Source organism: Vanellus vanellus (assembly GCF_965231255.1).
Source record: "Vanellus vanellus genome assembly, chromosome: 5".
In the NCBI taxonomy this organism is placed as follows: Eukaryota; Metazoa; Chordata; class Aves; order Charadriiformes; family Charadriidae; genus Vanellus; species Vanellus vanellus.
Genome location: NC_138910.1, coordinates 24311902 through 24328423, shown reverse-complemented (window position 1 = coordinate 24328423; position 16522 = coordinate 24311902). Strand labels below are relative to the sequence as shown.

At 39.9% G+C, this 16522-nt stretch overlaps 1 protein-coding gene across 4 annotated transcripts in view; it reads right to left on the bottom strand.

Annotated features, from left to right (window-relative positions):
* RAPGEF4 (Rap guanine nucleotide exchange factor 4) overlaps positions 1-16522 on the bottom strand; it is a gene marked incomplete at both ends in the record, with an annotated part of 155879 nt that overhangs the window by 13542 nt on the left and 125815 nt on the right. For all 4 annotated transcript variants that reach the window (XM_082483726.1, XM_082483724.1, XM_082483725.1 and 1 more), the window contains 9 exons: positions 78-168; positions 4854-5032; positions 5450-5575; positions 8751-8848; positions 10068-10214; positions 12044-12122; positions 12367-12397; positions 12871-12959; positions 14273-14410. In XM_082483726.1, the coding sequence (XP_082339852.1) occupies positions 78-168; positions 4854-5032; positions 5450-5575; positions 8751-8848; positions 10068-10214; positions 12044-12122; positions 12367-12397; positions 12871-12959; positions 14273-14410 (978 nt within the window). The remainder of the gene's footprint in view (positions 1-77; positions 169-4853; positions 5033-5449; positions 5576-8750; positions 8849-10067; positions 10215-12043; positions 12123-12366; positions 12398-12870; positions 12960-14272; positions 14411-16522) is intronic.

Below are 16522 nucleotides of genomic sequence, written 5' to 3'. Positions count from 1 at the left end.
CCCAAGTCATGTTTGTGCTAACTAAAAGCACAAATCCCAGTCAAACTTATTGGAATTAGATTTTAGCTAAGACTTACCTCCCATGTTAACGAGAGACGGCTCACAGCAACATTACTCAGTCCCATAATAATAGCAAAAAAGGAATTCAGATTTTTGTATTCTTTACAGCTGAAACAGAAAGGGCTGGTTTAAAGTTGGATGTATCACTCAGGACAGAAGCACACATGACAACCCGAAGAGAGCTGAACCCAGGTGTCTAACATAGATGTGACTGAATTTGGGCAGCCCTGGACAGCATGCCTGCGGCACACCACTATACCAATGCGTGAGTAATTCATCACACTCTGGAGGCTCCTTTCCCCTCCCTCCTAAAATGACCTCCTGCTTCGACTTCACTGGATGCCAGCTTCGGCAGGACATTAAAGGAGTCTTTGAAGTTCCTCCCCACCCAGAAACACAGTCCTGAAACTGGGCTCAATTCAGTCCCAGGGAATACCAGAAACATTGGAAGCAACTGGTTTACAACCTCATTTGCTGCAGAACTTGCTGACAGCTTCTGAACAGTTATCGAATGCTGGAAGCTGTCCCTAGACAATCCTCATTGCAGTTTACAGGGGCACTGAGTATTTTTAAAAGGAGAAGACCAGCTGTCTAGAGATGCCTGTGTGCCAGTGACCTCTCTCGCCGTATATGATTTCTAACTTCTAGATTCTGGAACTCTTTAGGATGTTTCAAGCAAAGAACTGCTGCTTGTTACCACCATCATTAAAGAGGTCCTGGGCACTAGGAGCTCTAGGTCATGTTTCATCCCTGATGCAAAGGAGAACTTTTGTTAGCAATCAGGAAAAACCGAAACATGTAACTGAGTATTATGGAAGATCCAATACACCACATGCACGAGTAGACACAATCTGACACGAACAGCCCACACAACTGCTCAGCCGGGACGGCATTAGGTGGTTCACTGACTCAATGGGAAGGGAAGAGAGAGAACAAAGCCTAGATCTCATAAATCTGTGTCTCACTAGGTTCCTGCAAATAATTTGCTATTTTTCACAACAGATTTGCCAACATCTGATTTCAGAACCTCAGTCTCTGCTTATTTTGCTGTTTACCAAGAAAACTTTTGCGAGGTTTAAGCTATGATTCTCAGACTTTTTTATTCATCGCTGAAGCTCTTAGCTCCTCTAACACATCCTCAGCTCCAGATGAAATTAGTACAATCATCACATCCTACTGTCCAACTCCATAATTGCCACATCACCCTATTGTTATTCTGTTCTTTCTGTCCCTGCATTTCACCAGACTGTATGTATTGAGTGGGCAAGTCCTTTAGATCCGGGTCTCACTTGTGTCTGCACTGTGTGAACACTGAGCACGTGAAAAAACAATCTCTCCCATCTGATGGTCTGTCTGTTGGAGACTGCTGCCCCCTCAGATCTTCTGGCAGAGCTGCTCGTACAAATTCTCCCACATCAGATTAGGTACAGCGTGCAAGCTTAGCAAAGATAAACTGAAATCCTAAAGCCCCCCCCACACACACACTTATTCTGACTAGAGCAGGTCAGGGAGTGCCTCGTTAGTGGATCTGAGGGGAGATAAGGATGAAAAGCATCCAGGATAGGCTGTCAGGGATAACTTCTTCCCCAGGCACAACTAAATCCAGAAAGGGATATCTGTGCCTGTGACACTGAGAATAAATTGCGGCATGGTAAAAATAATTAGTACAACACAGCAGTAGTGCTCGAACATAGTAGGCAGCTGCAAATGTATCTGCAATATGTAATTTGAATCTATCTTTCATTTCAAAAGGGAAGTGTTTTGCCAAATACCCTATTAAGCAACGTAATTTGACAAAGGCCCTGTTAAAATACATCTAGATGTATGACATTCTACACCAAATATTCCGTAAATTCTACAGGCTCTATGCTAAATAGCTCAGTTCCAGATAGAGGACCACTGTAAGGAAGGATAAACAGTGTTGCGTGGCTCCACTGCATATATGCTGCCTGTAAAATGTCAGAAAGTGGATCCTCTAAAGCACCACAGTGTGCTCAGAGCAGAGGTCACTCTGCCTCCCAAAACAAACTGTATTGGAAAAATCTCCCTATTAGTACGAACTGTGAACACACACATAGGCACACACTCTTGTCTCTAACAAAAACACACAGGTGGTTAAAATCTCTTTGGTACTTACTTCATCTTGGCATTTTCCTTGTAAACACACACCCTTCAAAAATTTCTCACAGGCTCCTAGGGCTTATAACATATGCATGTGTATGGAAAGCACGATTTTCAAAAACTGAATGAAACCATCTGATTACAGTGATATACAAGAAAGCCTCTAAACAGCCTGTGGGTATATCTGCAAAGAGGAAATATGCAGAAACTGGGTTTGTGGATATCCATAAGAGTATGTGCAAGTAGAAGGCCTTTCTAATACAATTAATGTGGGAAGAACTCCCTGTAGGAAATATAGTTCGCTTCTCCACTTTGTTTGAAAGTTTAATCCTACAACGGCTGGAGAAAAGAGATGAACCTGGTAACCTCTACATCCTTTCCCAGCAGACGCAAAGGCAACAACAGCTCCTGGAACTGAAAGCACGCATGCACAGCACTTGGAGCCGGCACTTGGCCTCGCGCTTGCCCGCACAGACAGGGAGCACACATCACAGGGTGCGCGGGGTGGCAGACACAAAATGATGCGCCTTCTGCAATATCATCTGAGCCCCCCGTCACAGAATTGAAACAGGGTTCTCGGTGACGGTTATCTTTTTGAAAACCGGTACGTGCAAGGCATCTTGTTACCACCAGTCATGCTGAAGATTAATAGTGCAGCACTGAGCTGTTCTCCCGGAACACTTTTCTAATGAGTCTAGTACTTCTAGGTAGGGTAAAGTTCTCATTAGGTCTCAAGGATCTTCACAAGCAAAACTTCCTCAAAGATATTGCTTCAAGGCCTGGGCCCGCGTGTTTTGATCCAATTTCTTGGCTTTTTCTCCCCTCTAACTTCGGTGCACTTTGTGTTTGTTTTACCGCATGCTGTAGCACCTGTTACCATGGCAGCACTGCGCAGAGGGCAGCAGCCTGGCAAAACTTCCCAGCGCCTTTCCAGCGGCTGCAATTAAACCTGCCCGCTCGGTTTGTACGGAGGAAAATCTTGTGCTTCAGATTTGTCCGCTTTTAGGAGACAAAGAGGACTCAGCAGAGCAGACCGCTTTTAGCTATTTATTTTTAGCGTTGTAGTGATACCAGAAACATGGAAGTAAACAGGAGGTTGTCAGGCCGTTGCAAATAGCATAGGATTAAACCCATGACACTGAGGAACCCACAGGCTAGGGCAGTTTATTAAGGAGATATTTATCTGTAATTTTTAGGATACTTGATTTCAAGTGTTTATGGAAATTACTATTATATCTTAATTTACCACATTTCAACATTTTCCCATTTCACGCCTCTGAGTTTAGAAAAGACCCCGACGCGTCTGTGCGTGGGTGCCACTGCCCTCTCCTGGACACAGCCCGCCAGGCTGGCGGCTTGCTTCCCACTCGTGCTCTCTCGAATGAGATAATGGAATAAGCGGCATTCCTATTTTTAGAAACTAAGGAGGTAAATTCTGTCCTCTGTTCTGAGTATAAACCTGATGCTGCATGCCTACCACTAGATTTTGAGAATCTTCAGCTTCGACCAACCGTAATCCGACCGGAGGGCCCGAAGCAGTTCCCGGAAGGAAGAGGGTACTTGCAGAGGGGGGCTTTTCCCAGAGGAGGGAGGCACGCTGATGCAGAGCTTCCGTGTGAACACTGATTTCAGCTACGTGGAACTATTAATTGGGAGGAGGGCGGCATCACAGCAGTAGTAGTGATCTCTTCTTTCACACAACTACGTTTAACGATGCAAAAGTTAAAAACGCATGGTTCAACTGCAGGTAATAACTCCTTTGTTCAGGAAGACAGCCTAAAGGCCTCTAGTCGCAATGCCCAAAGTCGTAGGCAAACACTTAAACAGGCACTTCCTCACTACATACCTCTGCAAACTGTTCAGACAGCGATGGATGTAATAAATACACCACCAACTGGAAAGGAAGGAAGAGGGTAACAGTGATAAAAAACTTTATCATTGCAGGGCTGGAGCATGCCCCTGCTCCCTCTGAAGTCAGTCACACCCTTGCCCTTGACTTCAGTGATAAGGAGTCAAGGCCAACATCTTTGGCTTGAAGGCTCCAAAGAGTTTAAGTTTTAATACGAATGAAAGAATAGAAGACGGCAAGAATTGCCTGCTATCCAACCTCAGACCCAGCAGTTAGTAACAAAAAAGGACATTAACATTGTTGCATTTCAAACAAAAGTATTAGAAAAATATCCCGAGCAGACTGAAGGTAACATGAGCCTCGTTATCTCCATACTACATCTCTTTGCTCTCACCTCTCGGTTTTCCCACTTGTGGCAATTCTGAGAACAGTTTTCCTGAACAGCACCAGAAATAATTCTGTTCTCAGGAAAATTAAGGCTCAGTTTTGTTAATATGTACCAATCTGCATATTAATATTTCCTAATGCATGTAAGGCTAAATGAAGGGTTCTCCTAATGAACTGAAATATATTTACTCACAAATTTGATGTGAAAACACAGCCCTAAGAGATCACAGATCAAGGAACAACGGCGAGTAGGACAGGAAAGAAGAATATATATTAACAAGGTTCTATACAGCCCTATAACGAAATGGACAGAATTGCGAAATAGAGAACATTTTAACCTCTACTGTGTGTGGCTGTCTGAAAATAAAAAAGAAAAATAACAACAAATTGACCATACCGAACCTCATTTCCAGCTCACAGATGATTGTATACTTACTGGGCTGCTATCTTAATATACTTCTTTAACAGCTGAACACGCTTGCTGAGTTGAGAGCAAAGACAAATCTCAGTGACCACCCAGAACTGAATTTCATTAAATCTTCTTAAAAACAAGTCCAAATTTGCTGTGGTCTTTTTAAAATTGTGCCTTCCAAAAGTGTGGTAGATCAATTCCAGCTTGGAAAAAGAAAACAGTTGGGGATTTTTTTTTAGAAATCTCATCTTTTGGACAGAGGAAAAAGGCTAAGAATGACCAGGTAAGTATCTAGCCTGAAACTTGCTCTGCAGTTTACGTTTATTGCTGTACACATGGCAAGGATTCAGGTTGCAAATCCAGTAGACAATAGCTGAGGCATAGTAAAAGCATAACTAATTCAATAAGCAGCACATGTTCAGGAGAAGTTTAACTTTATTTTCGCATTTTGCCTATAAAATTAAGAATGCCTTATACTTTCAAAACATGTAGGTGGCTTTATTGTAGTATTTTTCAAAATCGAGGTTAGAGAAAGTTTTGCAGATAATGCACAACCCTTAAATGTACAAGTAAACATTTTATAATAGATTCTAATCTGCTGAATAGATGGATCCTCATACCTCATGCACACAGTTGAAAAGCTCCCAGTCATAAATCGTCATCTGATGTGCTAAGTCTTTGGAGCTCATCAGTTCGAATGTTCCCACTGTACCAGTAGATGGTCCTTCTTGTTCTGGTAATGGTGCCTACAAATGGAAAAATGGTATAAAAATATGTTAGAAATACTAAATTGCATGATTGGTGCTTTTCTTCCATAATATTTCTGATTTTTTTTTCAGTGTGACCACTTTCCTAAGCATATTTCTAATAGTAAAACTGAAATTTGCTTTTAATCACAGACTGGCATTAGGAAATGAGAAGTCCTGTGCAAAATCGTATCCACTATGCACAGGATAGTCAGGAAAATTCTGGAAGCTTTTCAGAGGCACTGTAAGGAAATAAACCAGACTGTTCTCAGTGTGTTATTTTTAGCATTGTTCTAAAATTCGAAGCCAGAAATAAATACTTCAATACATGTTATGCTAACTAAAGCATGTCTGTTTGTTTAGGAGCATAGGTCTTTCCACAAAGCTTTTGTTATCGGTTTCCTTTTTCACTTACGCAAATAACTAGGCCACAAAGCACAAGCCAAATACTTTTGCAAATTACTGATTCGAATGATGAGAATTATTACACTGCCATACTACAGAAATCTGCAGTGATTGCAAGATCTTCTGAACATTTATAAAATAAGCCCCATACTTTCTCTTTGACAGAACAGGAATGTACTACTTGTGATAGCAAAACTCCTGACTATGCTAATTAAAATTATATGCACATAGTCTTATGAGAAAGAAAACTTTAAATCATTCAAGTTGAAAAGACACTGTTGAAAGACACTTCCACACCACCCAATAAATGAGTTTTGCACACAAGTAAATCTTATATTAAAGAGAGGTTTAAAACAGGGCTTGAGATCAAGGCAGATTTGAAGTAGTCGTATATATTAGGGTCAAAGTTTTTGAATCAACGCTGCTAAGATTCAGGTTGCAAATCCAGTAGACAATAGCTGAGGCATAGTAAAAGCATAACTAATTCAATAAGCAGCACATGTTCAGGAGAAGTTTAACTTTATTTTCGCATTTTGCCTATAAAATTAAGAATGCCTTATACTTTCAAAACATGTAGGTGGCTTTATTGTAGTATTTACCAACCAACCCTCTTGCAAACTCAAATAAGTTACATCAGTAAAGTTTCCTGTGAACCCACGTTTTAATTGTTTTGTTTCCAGGAGAGGGCAGTAGAGTTCACTTACAAGTTTCTTTCTCAATTTCTCATAGGGTCTTTGTTAGATAATTACACAGCAGGGAATTGTCAACAGGCTCCTTTCTGAGTTACAAACTCAATAGAGTCTGCAAAATCAACAGACCATATTTACACACTACAATATCAAAAATAAGCTTACTAAACGAATCCCCTTTCGTATAAGAACATTATATTACCAATTTTAAAAGGACTGACTGGATTAGTACATCAAGTCACTTTCTCGGTAACACACAGTATGTAGGAGCTTTATTTCTGTACGAGTTCTTACTTTGTACTCTAGGGAAAACTTACATTTCAAATATCATCATAGCACAAACTAATTAAAAATAATTCATCTAAACCACAGGCATTACTACCTTAAAAGCTCGAACTACAATTTTAAAAAATAGTATATATAAGCAAATTATTATCTAAAAAAATCAGGACAGCCATCAATCTTATAACAGCCTGCAGATTGCTCTGAACTGGGATTTGCACAAACACAAAATTTCTTTAGTTTAAGACAGAGTATGAACTAAAAGTACAGCAGCTTTGTGTAGAAAAAACTAATTTGTAGAAATCTGTGGAAAGAGAATTGCCCACAGACTGAAAGAGGGCTTTTTTCCCCTATTTGGAGACAAACACAACATAGCTGTTACTATAACAAACACATATTTTCCAAGGCTAGGAAAGAAGCACTTAGATGTAAAGTCATTGCATATTTGAAAATTCATCTAACCCAGAACAATTTTCACATGGGAATTGCCCAGTGTAATGTGAACACTTGTACATGCACAGGCAGCAGCCAGAAATTGGAACGTGAAAGGATTAAACTGGGAGGGAGGTAAGGTTGTAACGTTTTTCAATTTGTTTACACCTCTTTGAAAAAATGCAGCTGGTAAGGGGATGTATTCTGTTATGCAGTGCTGAGAGCCTTTTTAAAGGCGCCGAGTGTTCCTCCCTAATTCCTACTGAAGTCAGTCCACTTGATGAAAACTAGCACATTGCTGCCCGGTATTTTAGAGCTCCCCGTAGCATTTTGAGTACTCGATCCATGGTAAATAGCCCAGGGGAAAAGGCACAGAAAGTCACGACAATTTGCTGCCAAAGGTATGTCTGCACAGACGATGCAGAGCCATATAAAAGTACCCAGCGTAGTTGTACTGACGCAACACCCCTGCTTTAGAGTAGCATGCCCCATGAGGGTATCTACTTGGCTGGATTAATTAACCTTAAGGGAACACCAGAATTTAATAAACTGAACAAGAGGTATCTCTGCATGGAACTACAGTACGCTGGATGTGCATTCCCTGGTTACTAAATTGAAAGCAGCAGCAAAGCATAGGTTTTACCATATCTATAAAAGAAATCAGGCATACATACTAAGTGGCTTGTTAAAAGCATACAGGAGGCTGAAACAAGGCTAGGAGTAATAGAGTTCATGCTGACATGACTTGGCAATGACGTTTGTTTTTAATGAAATAAAAGGAACAAAAAGTACAGTCAAATCAAACTCTATAAAAGCAGACCCCATGGAGATCGTTAGAATTACTGTAAGTACTTATGAACAATTCTACTTAAGAAAAAACAGACTTTCTACCAGGAATATTCTCTGTGATTCTACTTAGAATCATCTGAGATTTTGACACAGTATTTTGTGCGGCTAAGAAAGAAAAAATTTTAGGGAATTTACTGTTGGACTCAAGTCTCCAGAATGCTTTAATTGGTAACATCTATTTTCAACAATATATCCCCGTGGCCTTGAGGAAATAGTTCTGCAATCAGGAATTACTGCACGTCTTAGTGACGATATTCAGCTCTTCCTATATGCTCAGTGTGACAAAGAGAATACTGGGATCAAAAACTGTCATGTAGATCGGATGGATTTCTGCTCTAGTTTTGGAATCTATAACATTACCTTGTTTTAATTTCAGGGCTCATCCCATAGCACTGAGACAAGCCCTTTGTTGTGAATGTTTCCACTAGTTCTTACCTAAAGCATTGATAATGCAAAAAAAGCCAAGTGTTCAAATAAACTGAAGAACTGAACTTTCTGAGAACCGCATACATACATACCAATGAATCGAACTGATCACGTGGGCAAGCAAACAGCCGTCCATTAACACTGAGAGTTGTAAACACTGAAACATCATGAGGTTTGAGCACAACCTTTTCTGTAAACATGAAACAGAAGGTTGTTTATTATGTACATGTAGAATTTACAGCACGACTGATCCAACAGCTGCACAGATCACCCTCCTGGGAACAGATTTTGCACAGTAAACCGATGTCCAGGATACACAACAGATGATGACAAGGTCCTCTCTATTGAAGAAATGTGACAACAAGCTCAGCCCAAACAAGCCTCCTACAGATCTGGCATACCGAACTGGAATCCCAGCCCCAAACTGAACAGAGAGGTCAAGAAGCCTGTGCTGCCACCTCTAGAAACTACCTGCAAAAATTCAGCCATAATTAGGGACTCCATTCATTCTTCTTTGAGCTGTAAACATTTTGAGAGCTGTTCTTAATAGAAATTGCCTTGGAAGACAGTAACTGCACAAGGAGGTGCTGAAATGCAACTGTATTCAAATCTCATTACAGCAGTTCTAAAAGAACATCACATCACAGGTAAAGAAAAGATAATGAAGTAACTTAACAAAACAGTCTCTTCCAGCATGCGCTGGCTGTCAGCAAATCTGACAATAAAAATTTGCTGCAACTGCAAAAAGTACACCCGCCTGGTGTCAGTTCTCAGGAAGTGAGCTGGTTTTGGCAGGCATCAGTGTTTGCAAAAATGCCTTCCAACACAGCTCTCATTAGCTCTGTGTGTGTCCACACAGTCGTACTCAACCAGAGCACTTCAGCAACACCAGTTCTCCAGTCGAATTCACCTTGCAGTTACTCTCCCATTTCCACAGCCTATAGCAGGGGGCTGACTCCTGACCCTTGGCCAGCACTGGGTCAGTGGGCTTGGCAATAAGTTGCTCAGTAGTGGTTTGCATGGACAGAGCAGCCAGAATGGTAGCGACCACTACTGGAACGTCTGCACTGCAGTGTTTTCCGCTGTTGCTGATTCATTTGTCTAGCTTGGCATTATCCATGCTTACCTCCTATGTCTGTTGTTAAAAAACTCTTACAAGTCTTACAGTGAAGGAAATGGGGCAGCTCTGCTCTGTAACATGCAGATACACAAGCTTCCCCATTTTTCCCGTCTCCCATTTGTGCTCCGGTCTGTGCCTGCAGTAGGGAAAGGACTTGGATCTAAGACAGAACCTGTGTACCAGCTGAACATGCACGTGGATATAAAAGGCTTGACTGAATTAATCTTTCAGTCCCTCCTGACATTCTGCTTCACCATGAGATGCGCTTAAGATGATGCAAATACAGTACCTCCTCCTGAACTCATCTTTACTATGATGAGGCCTTCTCCAGAACCCAGCTTATCTGCTACTGCGCTGATCACTTCCTTCACAGAGGAAGACACTGGCACCCGGATAGTCGTATAGGTTTGGTCTATGCAGTACACCTTAAACAGAACTAAAGAAAAAAAAAGATTGCGCTGTGTATGCCGTGTGTAACAACCACAGAGACTTTACTGTACAAATTATTTTCACTTCAGTAACCACTCCTCACAAGTGAAGCAAATAAAGCAACAATAAACCACTACAGTTTTGAAAGCTCCCCATTCCTCAGATATTCTACAATTTTTAGTACAGAAATCTCTGATTTCCCAGAGCTTTTAGTAAACCCTGAAGTACTAGTGTTTCAGTATTGCCACATTATTTATGGATGCCAATTTAATCTGGCACTTTGTTACGTTCCAGACATTATAATATTTCAAATCAACACTTCTTTACACCAGTCAGGAAAACTGGCTGCAAACTCTCTTAATTACAGGAAAATAACATTTCATATTTACAAAATAGGTTTGAAAATAGCTTTGGTTACAATCAGAACTTAAATCAAACCATTTTTTACAAGCAAGTATATAATTGCTGAATCAAGAATGTTGTAGATAATAAAGAAAAATACCCTAATAATAAGAACACACTTGAGTGTACGGTACAAATTGGCTCCCAGAGTAATACATGAACCCAGGCCTCTGGCTGCCTAGAAATCAATATGATAGTACATTAGCCTGCAAAAAGCTAGGCAGCATAAAGTGACATGGATTTAAGACAGAAGTTAGCAAAATACTCCTTCAGCTCAGCTGTCAAGCCAAGCCAAGCAGCCCCTGAGGTTACAGCTGTCCACGGATTTTCAGTGTTCATTGCGCTGCCTGCCCTACGAATGAGAAAGGTGCAGCCATACGGAAGGGGCAGTTACTGCCTGTCCACACAGACACAAGTAGTACTTCCCTGGCAGCAGCAACTGTTTCACTCTTTGTAGACCTAGAAAAAACACTGATATGGACAACAGAAGCTGCATGCCTGGCAGAATGTCTGCTGTTCATATGCTGTTACTTTCAGCTTTTGAACTGGCTCTTCCGTTGGTTTGATTTATGCCACCAGCTTTCTCAGCTATATGACCTTGCATTTAATTCCCTTACTTTTACTGTTGTTCGCCAGCAAGAGCTATCCTTTAATATGAAACACGTTGAAGCAGAAGCTATTTTCTGTGATAAAGATGCAGCAAAACAACCATTGAGAGACTGGCCCTAGCAGTTGCAAAGAAATCCTCAGATTTATGAGTTTTAAGGGGCTGTTTGTTGTTTACAATGAACAGATCTCATCAGCAGAGCTCAGGATTTTGTTCGCATAGCAGTGGTTCAGCCTGCCTGAAGTAAAGGACATTGTGAAAAGCCAATACAACTGAAAACGATATTCTGATACACTGCTTTTTTTACCTTCATCTCTTCAGAGAATCAAACAATAGCAATAGGGCAAATCAGCAGATTTTCTTTTCTAGGCTGTGTGCCACAGGGCAGAAATCCATGGCATGATTATCTGCACCACTCCTATCTTGCAAAGGAACAGCTGTACATGTTAGCTCAAGCTACGTAGGGGTAACAGAGGCTCAAACATGACCTTCAGCACCCACTATTTTTTGCACCGCCATTACCTGCATGGACACTGTCTGTACTGGTTCTTACCTGTTTTGTTCACTCCTTATTTAAAGGTTTTTCCATCTTCCTCTGAGGAAGCACAGTGTTTGATAGCACAAGTAATTGAGGGAAAAGACCAGGGGCACTTCAAATGAATGATGGAGAATGTTGGGCTAGCAAAAGCAAACAGAGTTTGCTTTAGGCCAAGCTTCAAAACTGTAGGTAGGTAGTTTTGTTTATTTTAAGACCATTTTTTTTTGAGAGAGACAAATTTACAGTAAATCTCAATGGCTCAAGAAAACTTTGCAGAGAAGGAACTCACCTTCATCGCTGCCCCTGATAGGCTGGCGTTTCTGTGCTCTGTCATCGCTTGTGTTGAACAGCTGCAGAAGAACTTTGTGCTGAAAATGAATCATCAAGGTTCACATTAATGCAAAAAGAAACATTATGGGGTAGACATGAACTACAATAGGTCTCTTATCTAAGGCACGAGAAAGAGTAGTAATGCAAAATTTGACACATAATGTTAAAAGCTATTTCTCAATGTGTTGTTTTAATATATCCATGATTACCAAAGAGAAGATGCTTATGGATTTGCTGTGCTAAAGCTTTTACTTTAAAAAATGGACAAATAAATCATGTTACCTTCTTTTGTGGTGCTTTAGGTTCTTCAGAACTACAAAAAGGTAAAGCATAGAATATATAATTAAATATTACCTGGAAGACTTTGTGTACAAAATCACCTATAGAATATGTCCGCTTGTCAAACTACGTTATTGACATATTCGTGTTTGCATATATGAAAAGACGACTATATGATACCACAGTTAGTCTACGACCAAGGCAGGGAAAATACTATATAAAGTCCACGTAAGCATGAAATAAGCATCCAATTTGGTTTCAATGGTGTGTACATAATTTCTTATTGCTTCTGTTTACCTTTTAATGAGAGTTTGGTGTTTGCAAGCATGATGTGGAAAGAGAGGGCCATAGACATTCATCCAAACAAGCTTGCATGCAAACCTTCAGTCTTGTATGACAAAGGGCCATTCATAGAATGTATTCTTAATAGATATAAGCAATAAATTTTCTTCATCTATTTACTAAGAAAAAGGGTGAGGGGAGGAAAGAAGCAAAAACTGTGCTTACACTTGCTTTACAATTTTCTCTAGCTCTGGAAGTTGCTCCTTTAGTGCTGCAATCATTCTAGTATCATCTGATACAGATACATAAAATTCCTGTAAATGATACAGAATAGTCTTTAAATAACTATAGGGGTAAATGAGCAGTACTCTGGATAGAGGATTATGAGATGACATCTGATAGCTTAACGATGATAAAGAATGATAATCTGCATAGAAGAACACATGCTGGGCCCAACCCTCTATTACTTCTACTTGTTTATCTCCAGCTGATTTAAAGCAGGAGTTACACATGCAGAAGGGAAGCCTGATGAGGCTCCTTAGCTCACTGTGTAACTGCTGACTGCTTGTGTGAAAACTGCATTTTCAGATTATCGAGGACAATGACTATAAAATTCACAAGTAATCTGGCATAATAGTTTGGTTTTTAATCACTGCTGTTGTTAGTCCTTAGTGGTTCGTTTGCTACTTGGTTATCAACTCTCAGCTACTCCAGTTCACTACAGTATTACCCTCCCTTAAACCCTACTCAAACCTCCTCCTGCCACACCTACATAAAACAGAGCCAAAGAAGGATCTATGTGCTTGCAACTAGTAATTTTCTTTAACTTTAACTTCTGGACTAATGAAAGACATTACTTTTGTCTCCAGAGCTTGCCTATTATGAAAAGATTTCCCATGTGGGCTTGCTATATGTCTGTCATACTTAAGGCCCCTCTCTATTCCCCTCTGCTAACTCTTATCTTAGATTCAGTTTCAAGCTCTTTGGGGCAAGAACTTCCATTCAGCCAGTAACATATGGGATTGTTTTCCATAAACACAACATGTAATAATAATGGCACCTTTTCTTAGAAATACAAGGATATGGCACCAACCACAAAGACCTTACAGCCAATGTTTGAGGAATTAAGTTATTTTAAGGGATCAGAAGTGTTCTGAAGACAAAGATCTTAAGTTCCAATAGCTGCAGTAGAGCTTTCGTTCAAATGGAAAGGACTTTTGGTTTTGTAGAGCGAGAACCCTCCAGCTCCTTCCTGGCACGCCTCAGGCAGGCATAAACAGCCCCTCAATTCAATCTGTAGAGCTTCTGAACTATTCAGAAGGAAAATACTAAAACCAGCAAATTCATCTATTGCTTTAAAGCCATCTACCCACACAGCGCTTTGAAAGGGGTCTGCAACTCCGGCAGATATGCGCAGAGGTCCGGAGGCTGCCAATGGTTCAAGCACTGTTGTAGTGCGTACACTGTCTGCAGCTAAAACTGAGAAAACAGAGTTACGAGTTTGCACTTTGAAATGACCCACTTCTCTCTTAGTTCATAACAGAATTCTACAGGCCGGGAACAGGCTTTCAGCTTATCTTGCTTGGTAGGTACTTTTCAGTACAATGGCACAACAATTCCTTTATACCTCCAAAAAGGCCATTGCTGCTTCATCTTCTTGTAGTAAATCTCCATATAAAGCAGCCCACTGCAGAACCAGTCGAATGACTCGCCTTTTATTGTTGAGGGCATAATCCATTTTCTCCTGCTCTGTACCCTGGGAAGGCTGGGCATGATAGGTGCCACGGTGTCAAGGAAAATGCTCAGTGATTGAAAATATCAAACCCAGTATGAATTCACAAACAACTGACTTCCAAACCATTTTCAGGGTGGTCAAACATAACTTCCCAATATATACTTCTGATTTCTGACTACTGCTAGCATAAAGACTTGCGAACCTTTCATGTTCATACTAAAAAGTAAAAAGACAGTGAATTCTCTAAAGAGCACAGGAATGATCACGATCCCACCACAGAGACGGTTGCTGTAGGGGAGCAGAACAGAAATGACACTTGGAACAACAGAGAAGAGGATTAACTGTGGAGACTGAAGAAGGATATTTCTCCTTGTTCTTCTTTGGAGATGGTTGGAGAAAAAGAAAAATGTCACTTTGTGTTTATTAACAATTCCAGTCTTCCATTTTTGAGGAAGATTACTGGAATGAACCCCCAGTATCACTCCTTTTATTTTCAGAAGTTACTGTAGCCCAAGATGAAACCCTCAGTCCCATTATGGTAGGGGGACCTGGAAGTTTACAGCCTAGACTGACTATAGAGACATGAGGTAAAACAATAAATTCTGTAGTAGCCTCATTTTACATATGAGGAAATGACAAGTTTCCACTCTATCAAATATAGTGTATTTGGGACACAATACTTTGTGATAATTACTTGTGATAAACAATAATTAAAAATGGGAAACGTTTCACTGATTTTTTTCATAACAAAATGTGAACATTACAAAAATATGCAAATAGCAAAAAGACCAAAAAGTAACATTTGTTGAAGGGAAGAAACCAAGAAAAAAGTAAAGGCACAATGGGCAATAAACTGAGACAATTTCGGCCTTTAACCTACGCGAAAAGAAGAATCCCCAGCAGAAACAGGATATGACAATTTGTGTGCCTACTTCTCACTGATCAGATGTTAACAATATATGTTTAAACTGTGTCCCAATAAGCGATGGCTGAATGTGAAGTAAGCACAGAATGACTGCAGTTACATCTTCAACTTTTCTTCCCAGATACCAAAATCCTGATTCTGGATTGTCATGAATAATACTATTCCGAATTATACCGCAATGATTAATGTTAAAATAGTGACATTCTTTCACTCACAGTGAAGTCCAGCATCCTTTCAACCTGCACTTTCAGTTAATCTAACAAAAGATTTTAAAATACTAATTAGAAATCAAAATTATCTGAGATATTTAAGTTTCTCATTTACAAGCATTTCTCTACCAAATGCTAACATACTTTATACTAACAAAATATAATGGGAAAACGTATCTATTAACTCACACTTTCCAAATGATCTTCCTGCCCAAAACCCCTGCAGAGATTTCGCATGCTACCAAGGTTACTGGGGCACTCATTTCACTGACAAAATTTTAGAAAACTGCATTTTAATTTCATTCAGAAAGGTTTAAAATGACTAGAGCACTAAACATGCCCATACATTTATGGGAGTACATAAGTCAAAGGGTCAGAAGAAGTAAATAACACATGGTAAGCTATGTGCTTTAATGTCTCAGGGCACAAGTTTAATATTCTACTGCGTAATTTTTCTTATGCCATTTTTACCTTTCAAATACTGCAATTATTTAATGTATTTTTTCTTTCTTATTAACTGACTCACCACAGGCACTGGTAATTTTTCTGTATTTTTACTGCTTATTTATATTAATTGCTCTTTCATTAACATCACAGGGAAAGTCAATGAACGGTTCTTCTATTTTTACAGGACTTAGAGGATGCAGCTTCACTGCAGACTGCAATCAGAAGTAAAACATCACGTATACTTGCAACAAGTGTCAGATAATTGTAAAATATTTATCAACATCAACATGGTTAGAGTTCAATATATATATTCTAATTATGTCTGGCACATGCTAGGAAATTGAAGCAATTCTGAAGTCTGTTCTTCCCTGCGTGGGAACACTTAACCATATCAGGAGCTGTGGCAAAATCAGCACCCACTACTACAGTAGAACACAAACTATTTTGCTGGGATGTTGGTAAAGGAGGTTCATAAAACATTCATAGAGAAACATGCTAAAGGATGTTCACAAAAGAGGAGCCAAGGGGAGAGCAAAAGAGGAGTTTATACTTTGTAAATAT